This window comes from Erigeron canadensis, chromosome 9 (assembly GCF_010389155.1).
Source record: "Erigeron canadensis isolate Cc75 chromosome 9, C_canadensis_v1, whole genome shotgun sequence".
In the NCBI taxonomy this organism is placed as follows: domain Eukaryota; kingdom Viridiplantae; phylum Streptophyta; class Magnoliopsida; order Asterales; family Asteraceae; genus Erigeron; species Erigeron canadensis.
The window spans coordinates 30,987,911-30,998,527 of record NC_057769.1 but is presented as its reverse complement, the minus strand read 5'-3'; the positions used below and the strand labels follow the sequence as shown (position 1 = coordinate 30,998,527).

General features: G+C 32.1%; 1 protein-coding gene across 1 annotated transcript; it reads left to right on the top strand.

Moving 5' to 3' along the window:
• The first annotated feature begins 1,043 nt into the window (after positions 1 to 1,043).
• On the top strand, positions 1,044 to 3,724 carry LOC122580914. The gene is made up of 4 exons (XM_043753059.1): positions 1,044 to 1,156; positions 2,965 to 3,158; positions 3,259 to 3,410; positions 3,494 to 3,724. The coding sequence occupies exons 1-4, from the start codon at positions 1,108 to 1,110 to the stop codon at positions 3,579 to 3,581; spliced, it is 483 nt and encodes a 160-aa protein (XP_043608994.1). The 5' UTR covers positions 1,044 to 1,107; the 3' UTR covers positions 3,582 to 3,724.
• Positions 3,725 to 10,617: the final 6,893 nt, after the last annotated feature.

Here is a 10,617-nt window from a genome sequence, read left to right as displayed (position 1 = left end):
CTACTGTTGTTTAATTTCCCTAATGTTTTGGAGTTGCATCGTCCAGTCGCTGGGACAAACAATGCTCTCCAGTTTTTCTTTTCGATAAAAATTGAAAGCCTTTTCGGTTTAGTGTTGGCATGTGTCTATAAACAACTAAACATTTTTAATGGACAAAAAATATATTCTGAAAGTGCTTCTGTTGGGCGTGAGTCTCTCTAAAATTATACTCGGTAGTTTTTTATGCATCTACTAGTAGTTAGCAATTTTTATTTTATTGATATGTTTATAAATCTGACAACTTCAAAAGAATGCACCATTTTTTTAAATCCATGTGACGATATTGAGGCACACGAATTTTAAAGGTGAATCAATTAGTAAATTGAAGCATAAACGCATCATCCTCCTTGAAGTTAAAACTTTCCAATGGTTTATTCATGTAATTTGAACTTTGCAGTTTTGTGATTTCTCAATCTTTAGTTACTCATGTCTTTACTAGTAAAAAAATACTTCACGTAGTGACATTTAGTCTTAAGGGTGTGACTGTCACCGACCAGGATGATAAACGTAGCTACATTTAAATACTAAGGGTGTATTCAATTGTAAAAATACATTGAATTGTTTAGAAATAATTTTAAGGAAAACATGAAAAAACAAAGAACATGTTTAAATGTAACAATTTAAAAAAAAAAAAGTTTTCCAACTCATAACTTCCTCTATGAAAACTCATTTATATAGTTTTCTAGAAATCTTTAAACTCTCTATATTTTTCAAAGTTTCAACTGTATAAGTTTTTCAAAGTTTTGTAAAAGTAAAATACCTAATCATTTTTTTAAAATATTTTTTCTTAAATTAAAATAAAAAATTTTCAAAAAACTTTGGGTAACTAAACGCAAGCTGGAGTTTTAATCTTAATCTTTTCACACAGAAACATCAATTATAACTCTCCTAAAAACTTATATTATCAAGATACAATATGGTCATAAAAAGGGTATACATGTCACTTCACACCAATGCAAAAGATTTTATGTAGGATAACTGGATAAGTGATACTCTGATACAGAAACTACAGGATGAAAGAAATCATCTATATGTTAGATATTTACACAAGAACACCACCACATCAAAATGGAGCTTTCTTTGCAGACTATCATTCCTGTTACTTCATTCTCAAATGGTAAAAATAAATCCTTTTTACTTTTCACAATTTACTCTCATATTGTAAGTTTAGAATTTATTAGCTTGCTGTACTCCTGTTCTGTATCTATACTTGTAGAGATGTATGTATATATACTTAAAGAACTATTCTTGTAGTTAGTGGATAGTTTCTACTAGTTCTATAAATTGCTGTTTGAGATCAATGAAATAATTCTTCCACTTTCTTAATACTTTGTCTTTGAAAGTTATATAACTTTGGATATATGTGATTTAACTATAGAATTATGATTCATTCGTATTCTTTGTTGTTCGTATAATTAAGGTTATTGATTAGATTAAACTTAGCTTTTTATGTAAAAACCGTACGTTTATCCCTTGTTTTCCATTTTTGCTTTCCAAGAAAACATGGAAACAGAAAATGCGATCAAATCATAATTTTCCAAAAATGTTTTCCAAAAAAACTGAAAATACTGTTTTACACTTTTCTATAGAAAATTAGAAAACACTTTTTTTTTTTTTTAATGTTTTCCACTTTTCATTTTCCATTTTCTAGAAAATTAGAAATGGAAAACTAGAATCATTTTCCACAATTAAATGCGCCCTAAGAGTTTTGGGGCCAGGGTGGCTTTCTTGAGTGAAAAATTGTCCATGGTAATTGCAATCAAATATTATGATTGTTATCTTGATTGTTATGTGTATCAATAATTATCTTGAGGATCAAAATTCTTTAGCACATAGTGTGGTAGTAATTATTGGTTCAATATATAATTTGCTTGTATCCAGGGGTGTTACCTAGTATTGATATTAGGAAGTCCTAAGACAAAATAGTTGTCATCCAGAAATAGACACTGGTTTTAAGTCAAAAATATGCTCTACATTCTTACACTTTCTTATAATGGACTCTCTGTGAAGCTGAGGAGCCTTTGGCAGTATGTCGTTTTCTCGAAATATTTTTATGTATATAGTATGAAAAGTCTTAGCTTTTGGCTTAAGGAAGATAGTTATAATTTAGAAGAATTTTGAATGTGGACGGTTAAGTAATTAGTATTCGAACCAAGAAACTCCTCCTCGATTTAAAAATGGTTGCTTTATATGAGATTTGTCTAACATGACAGCAACACAATACTAATATGATAGTGACCATAGTCTTTTATCATGTTTGTTTATGTAGTCTTACAACAATGTTTAGATATTTTTCTTTGGACTTGTGAGATTTGGACTCCTGAAAGGGTGCAGGGGGTTAAGTATATGTTTGTAAGTCAACACAGAGAATCACATTTTTTTTTATGGTATATGGAATATGCTGCAAGATTTAATGATACACGAAAAAAATCACATTTTTTTTTTGATGATATATGGAATATGCTGCAAGGTTTAACGACAAAATCTGATATACGGAAAGAAAGGGAATAGAAGAAGCAAAAGGTCAGGGATGTAAACGAAACGAGCAAACACCAACATTAAATGAATGGATACTTGTTTGTTAAGAAAATAATCTTTTCCATATTCGTACCTTATAGAAAGAAAACAAACGAACATAAACAAACATATCGTGAAGTACTGTGTTTAAAATGATTGTTTTCATGTATGCTTGTATTCTTTCCTGAAGTATAAGGAGTACTAGTTTAGTAAGTATTTAAACTGTACCAGAAAGATATAAACGAACAAAAACACAAATGAATGTTCACGGACAACTTACCAACATTAACAAACAAGCAAGACCTAAGTTCGTGTTAATAGTTTTATGAATTCTATTCGTGTGCCCATTAGTCATGTTACCTGCGGCAGACATCATATCTGGTTTTTACTTGTGCCGTTTTGAAATAGGGAAGGAATTGAAGTTTAAAGACTACACCATGTTCTATAAAAGTTCTTTTGTCTCATATCCTGCAAAGCCAAAAGAAACTTTAATACCACATGGATTACCGGAAACAGCTGCTTCTGTTGCAGTTGCCGCCACAGTGGTGGGTGCAGCTGCCACCCTTTTGGCTAGGAGAACCAAGTCTATAGAGACAGCCCAGGTATATGTAGCTATATGCATCTCCTAGATACTACAAAATGGGCCCTTTTCTGCAGCAGCAAGTTGCATTATTGGTCTAATTCTGTTTTATCTAACCACAGTCTGTTCCAACAAGAACTTGTGACGATTGTGGTGGTTCAGGGATATGTCCTGAATGCAAAGGCGAAGGATTTGTGCTGAAAAGAATGTCAGATGGAAGTGCCGAGAAAGCCAGATTGAATGCGAAGAATATGGCTACTAGATACACAGCAGGGTATATATAGTACTTGATTTAATTTTTGTTTTGCATACGAAAACATGGTTTCATACTAAAATTTTACAAAAATGTTTTGACAGGCTACCGAAGAAATGGAGTTACTGCACGAAATGCTTGTCAGCTCGATCTTGTAAATCCTGTGATGGCAGTGGAAAGTTAAGCTTATAGTAGATTTTTGTGCATATTCAAACCTCAGATTTTGTTTGAATGTTCTTTCCCAGTAATGCTACTCAGGGAATATTCTTATTGTACTTTCTTGAATCTTAGTTGACAATCATATCAGTAGATAATATATATCGTCTTCATCTTAATATTTTTCTTTCATAAATTAAGTATAACCAAGAAAACTAGACGTACTGCTTTTTTGGTGATTACTATTAGCTTTTCACCAAAATCTTCTGCAGTGACCGCAATTCAGCCTGCATAGTAGCTTTTCATTAACCAATGGGCGAGTCTGATCTCTAATTGATGCCGATGGTACCATTGTTTGCGCAATCCATATTCAGCAGCGGATTTGGTCAGGGGCTTGAGGGTGCTCGACTTCTTCCAATCAACACAACTTTTATATATATTTTTTTTATTCCAAAAGGTTAAATCAACTATTGTTTTCTTCAACTGACCGTTCACAATTAATTATTTGAACATCTTTAATGTCAAATTAGTTCCCACTGTTCATATTTTATAAGAAACCAAAGAACCAATCAAATGCCTTCCTTATCGTATTTCACATGTAAAATGGAGGCATTGTATATTCCATTATACGCCCATATTAAAACTTTGATCAGAAAAGTCAAAGTAACATACGGAAAATATCAATATATACTTACGTATGATGGGTATTTGGTGTTTATGCCGAATGGGCGTGTTCCTATAGGAGAACCCTTGAAAAATATGAGTTTTAAATGGATAGAGATCTTCTAACGTTATTTTCAACTTTACTAATAATCAGTGCAACATCTAAAGAGAGACTGACATGCCACTCCAAGAAAACTATAACTAGTAATCTAACAACTAAAACAAGCAAAGATTACATATTATGTATTAACTAATAAAAAGGGAAGATCCCATGATGTCAAGAAGTGCTCAACCCCTTCTCATCTTCTTGTATTTGCAAGTTAACAGTTTGAGTCAAATCATTGAAATAATGCAAAATATGGCCAGTAATGCACAGTTGTGGTACATCCATCAAAATAAATTGTACGAATATCACTTCCCAAAATATATACAATGTAAACATCCTTCACAAAAGGGAAATGATATTCATATCACAAATTTAATAAATCTACCACACAAGATAACATTTAAAACATACACTATATATATATATATATATATATAGGATAGAGATCAAATGAGAAGAGTGAGAAAGTTTGTTTTTTATTTTTTTTAACTTGTTTTTTAAACTTTTTTGATTTTTTTTCACTTTTTTCATTCTTTCTTTAATTAACTTATTTCATATAAATTTTTTTAAAAATATTTTTTTTTCAAAGGGCATAGCCCGTAAGCTATAGGCGAAACCTCTCGGCTTATGGCGGAGCCATAATACTAAGGGCGAAGCCCGTTAGGTAGATCACCCCATCACCGATCACCCCTATGACTTATCACTCCCACCAGCTACCCCTTATTAATATCTTTAAGGGCGAAGCCTGTACCGTACCCTTACATGTATAACTCACTAACTCGGGTTAGAAATTTTTAATTTTTATTTATTTTTAAAATTTTTCTATGGATTGAATTAATTAAAAAAAAGACTAAAAAGGTGAAACAAAGAAAAAAAAAAATCAAAAAAACAAGTTAAAAAAAATAAAAAACAAACTTTCTCTCCCTTCTCTCCTTAAGAACCTTCTCTCTGGTATATATATATGGGAAAAGTGAGTATGGGGTTGTTCCCCATCTAATGGGGAACCCCTCACATAAAAATATTTTATTATTTGTTTGAATTTAAAACAAATACATGGCCCCCATGATATTCATGATTATAAAAATCAAATTTGAGGAGTTCTCCATCTAAGCTTAGATGGGGGACAACTCCATACTCACTTCCCCTTTTATATATATATATATATATATATATATAAGTTACTAAAGCAATGCATGTGATAGATTTATTGAAACATGTGGTACAAATATCATTCCCCTCCACATGAAGGAACACAATATACTTTTCTACCAATGAATAAACTTCAAATATTCAATCTGCAAAACTTCTTTAAATCCAATGCATTCCACCAAACTAACATTGTAACATGAATGCCACCGATCGAATTAGTAATGTGAATTTGCCTAAATTAATGTATGTATTTCATGTAATATATGTTTTGCATATATTTCATGTTACATATAATATATGTATGCATATTGATAATTTTGTCATATATATATATATATATACATGCATAGGGTAACACTCCGGTGAGAACAGTCTTAAAATAAGAACGGTGAGAACACTTAAAAAACATCATTTTGATGCATTAAAAGTCCATAAAACTAACATAGTGCAGAACTAATTATCATCATTTAAGTGTTTAACAACACATTGATCCGTCAAAATCGAAAAAATCACGTTTTTTGATGGATGCATCACTTTGAAGAATATGCATCCAAGATGGATGCATAAAACAAAAAACATGATTTTTTTTATTTTGACAGGTCAATGTGTTGCTATACACTTAAATAATGATAATTAGTTATGCACTATGTTAGTTTTATGGACTTTTAATGCATCAAAATGATTTTTTTAAGTGTTCTCACCGTTCTTATTTTAAGACTGTTCTTATTTGATTGTCCCCCTATATGCATATATATCACATACATGATTGTCTCCTGTTGATACAAAAGTTGATCCAAAATGCATTTCAAACAAACATACATCAATAATTTATAACAGTATCTTAAAGAAACTAAATTAAATTCACAGTAAAATAAACGTTAACATTTATGCACAAATCTGATGTTTGCGTTTATCCATCCGGCCAGTACAAAATTAACAATCATCATGCAATGTATATATGCATGCACAAATTCGATAGCAATTCAATCATAATACATGAAGTAACGATAACGAATCGAAGAATGAAAACAAAATATATATACTACAGAAACTAAATATGTATAAATATCAACCAAATCCAAATTAAAGGCAAAGAGTATATATACATGTACGTCTTCACATTTTTATTTATTAAAATAAACATTTTGCATGGATATATCTGGACATATAAAATCTAATTAAATCGAAAAGGCCATCTTCTTCACTCCTCGTCTTCAGGCGGGGGTGAAGAATTCAAATCAGGCAATTTATGCCTTTTCGACGCGTTCCCTTGTTCGTTTTGAACCACCGCCACAGACGACGCTAAAGCCCTCGCCACCCTTTCCGCCGCCGCGTCACGATCTTTTTGCGGATGCCATCGAATGTGCCCGTTTAGCGCTTTCTCATGGTACATTTCTTTGCCGCAAACGGGACAGATGCAAGAAGACATGGGGCGTTTGCCCCCAGAAGTACTTGCCCTCCCAATAGACAACGTTGTTGAGGGCTGTGGCGGTGGAGTGGCGGGTGTTGGGGTTTCGGCCCCGGGGGTTCTTGGTGGCGTTGGATTCCGGCCACCAATGATGGGGGGCCGAGTGGGTGTCTTGTCGTTGTTGCCGCTACCACCTTTTTGTGCCATTTCCTTTATATATGAATGATATACGTATAGATGTGTGTATGTATAGGCCGGGTTTTTGGATTATGTGTGTTCGGGAGTAAGAAAATATATGGTGATGGAAATTGAACATGTATATATAGATTATGTACGGTTGTGACGGTTATGCGTACGGACACTCACATATGGCGGTTATTAATTGGTGAAAAGAAGATGTTTGAATAACTGTTTTTTCAAACGGTTTCTCGAAAAGGCGCCAAAATGTACATTACTCGTGCGTTAAATGGATTAATTAATCGTTAATAATTAGATTTCACAATTTATTTTATTTTACACATACTAGCATGGTACGGTATCCGCGCGTTGCAGCGGATACCATTAACATGGGTACAAATGAAAGAAAGAGAGAAAGTTTGCGTGTGTATGAATGACTACAAATAAAATCAATGGAGAAAGTTTTTTCGTAGAGGGTACTTTGAACATTTCCCTCCATATAACTTTCATCATAGGGGTCTATTCTTTTTGTTGTAGAAGTATAGATATATACACATCTAGATCTTTTATTTACATTAATTAGATTAAACTAGTTATGTTACTCGGGTGTTGCCCCGAGAGACATAACGTTGCTTTCAGATACATTATTTTGGCAGGAGACAGCTTTGTTTGTTTCTTGTTTAAACGTGTCTAAATTTATATTGTCGTATACAAACATAAGATATAACAATCATTTACATGATCAATTGTATTAATAGTTATATTGATCATGTAGCAGCTATATATGATTAATTAAAAAAAGTAAAAATATATATTGGAGCAGGAAAAAAAACACACTAACATTATACTATTATATGTGAAACACAAAAGAAATGGAAAGTAACCACTTGGGCATAGCTCAGTGGCCACCTTGCTGCCTTAGAAGCTGGGCCCACAGGTATAGATCGAAAGGTCACGAGTTTGAACTTAGTCTCAGACGGTTATCACAATTACTTTGTGGGTATCATGTGGAGGCATTTCGCATGCATCATAACTTTGCAGGGAAGGGATGATGGGTACCAAATGGTACACAAGATTAAGAAAAAAAAAAAAGGAAAGTACCATAAAAATAGTTGTAGAAATTAAAAGACAAATGGACGCATATATCATGTTAACTTTGTACAATCAATTGTAAAAAGCCAAAAACAACTAAAAAAAACGATAATTTTAGTTAAAAGTATAAGCAAAAATAAAAACGTAAAACCATGATGAAAACTCACGCTCTTTTTTTAAATTTAACACAATTACTATATATCCTAATGCTCATTAGAGAAAAGGATATGATTTTCAACAACTTTTAATTTGTAACTCTTGTTAGACACTCAAATAGCATTTAACGATAGTTACACTCATTAGAGAAAATGATCTAACTCCCTGTTAGAGAAAAGAACTTGATTTGCAGAAGTTATTGTAATTCCCATTAAACATCAAACGAAACTTAACGTTTGTTAGCGATTGTTAGAACTTTTTAATGTCTTTAACGATGGGGACCTTTATTCTAAGAGTGTTCAACGACATAGACCATTTTCGCCAAAAAAGAGACGCGTATGGAAACCGACGCACGCCTTATATATATGAGAAATGATATCCGTACAACAGAATTTGATAAATTTACTACTGTTATACATTACATACTTGTACACTATGCTATAAAACATTTACAGTGTGGTAAATGCATCAAAATCTGTGGTACGATTATCACTTCCCTATATATATATATATATTGGAGGATAATCAAATAAGAACAACCTTAAAATAAAAACACGGTAAAAACACTTAAAAACTACATTTTGATGCAATTAAAGTCCGTAAAACTAACATAGTGTATAACTAATTATCATTATTTAATTATTTAACCACATTGGTCTGTCAAAATCGAGAAAATCATGTTTTTTGTTTTGTGCATCCATCTTGGATGCATATTCATCAAAATGATGCATCCAACAAAAAACGTGATTTTTCAATTTTGACTGATCAATGTGTAGTTCAACACTTAAATAATGATAATTAGTTATGCATTATGTTAGCTTTATGTACTTTTAATGTATCAAAATGATGTTTTTAAGTGTTCTCACTGTTCTTATTTTAAGAGTGTTATCACCGGAGTGTTTATATATATATATATATATGAGAATGCCACATAGGTTGTAATCTTATGTGGCAAATTTATAAAATAGGTTCGAGTTGTTAAAGGCTATAAAATCGTTCGATTTCCTATTCTTTTAATAATTATATAGATAACATATAAACACAATCTTTGTCTAAGCCGCACAATCGACCAATCTCGCTTCTCATCAATGACATTTCACGCATACAAAGCATCAAACTAGTTATTTGTCATCTTTTAACCACCAAACTTATACGAATTATAAACTCCTTAACTGATTAGTAACGCTAACGTACTAATTGAATTTAAAAAGCTAGCTGTAATTAAATAAAACAATCTAATCCTAGTGGCCGAATATTCAAGTAAAGGTTCGAAGACGACTTGATTAATTAAACAAAAAGCGAAAGCTCCGTCAAGTACGGCACTATAGGTACGGCTGCTTATACAACCACATGGGTGCGAACATATCCACATGCGGCGTTGGATATCGACATGACTTTTACTAAGTAACAACATTATTTTAGAAGAATGACAAAATATATTAAATTGTGAGATAGTACTCAAAATGATAACCATGAATCATATATCATCGGTATATAAATGACGAATTAATTTTTCAAAGAGTAGCTAATTATTGCGTAATTAAAAAGAAATAAAAAATAAAAAGCTAATACACGCAGTAGCTTTTTTACTGTCGTAAGGGGGGCGGAGTGGTTTTTATAAATTTATCAACCCTCCCAAATCCAACCAATAACATTCTCCCAACTCACTTCAACCCTTCCAACCAACCTTCCCAATCATTTTTATTAGCGCTCCATAAATTTTCAACCCTTCCAAATTTATCTTTTTTCTTTTTCTTTTAAATTAACAACATGTCATTTCATCAATTAAATAAAACAAATTATTTATAACATATATTGATATATATCTAAATATTAGTAGAAACAAACTTATTTCCATTAATTAACTAATTACAATTTATAAAAACAACTAACTGAATCGTCAACTAATCAATATTATAGGGTTTGTTTTGAAAATAATAATATTAATAATAAAAAAAAGAGAAATCCCCCCTCATGTTACCTTTTTCAGTTTTTCCTCGATCTCTCCTTCGATATATATATATGTATGCATTCACTGATTTTTTAATAAAAAAAAATAGGAAAACTATATATTTGAGATGGCCCCCCTTCAAATGGTCATGTCCCTCTTTCTCTCTCAATTTATGCGTAGCGGGTATATTACCCTCCCACCAAACCGTTGAGCTTACCCTGTGACACCGACAGTGGTGATACCGGCGGTATGGCTCCATAAACTCGCCAACCCGCGCACTGACCACTCTGCCCCCGCCTAAAAGATGAGGATCTAAAAAAGGACATCAATTTAATTTACTAATTCACTACGTCATCAAAGATAAACCCGG

Bases quoted from the DNA above. Each gene is read 5' to 3' on its own strand.
- LOC122580914 (XM_043753059.1), top strand. From the start codon at position 1,108: ATGGAGCTTTCTTTGCAGACTATCATTCCTGTTACTTCATTCTCAAAT. The intron at 1,157-2,964 runs GTAAAAATAAAT...GTTTTGAAATAG, and splicing joins TGTTACTTCATTCTCAAATG to GGAAGGAATTGAAGTTTAAA. The intron at 3,411-3,493 runs GTATATATAGTA...ATGTTTTGACAG, and splicing joins GCTACTAGATACACAGCAGG to GCTACCGAAGAAATGGAGTT.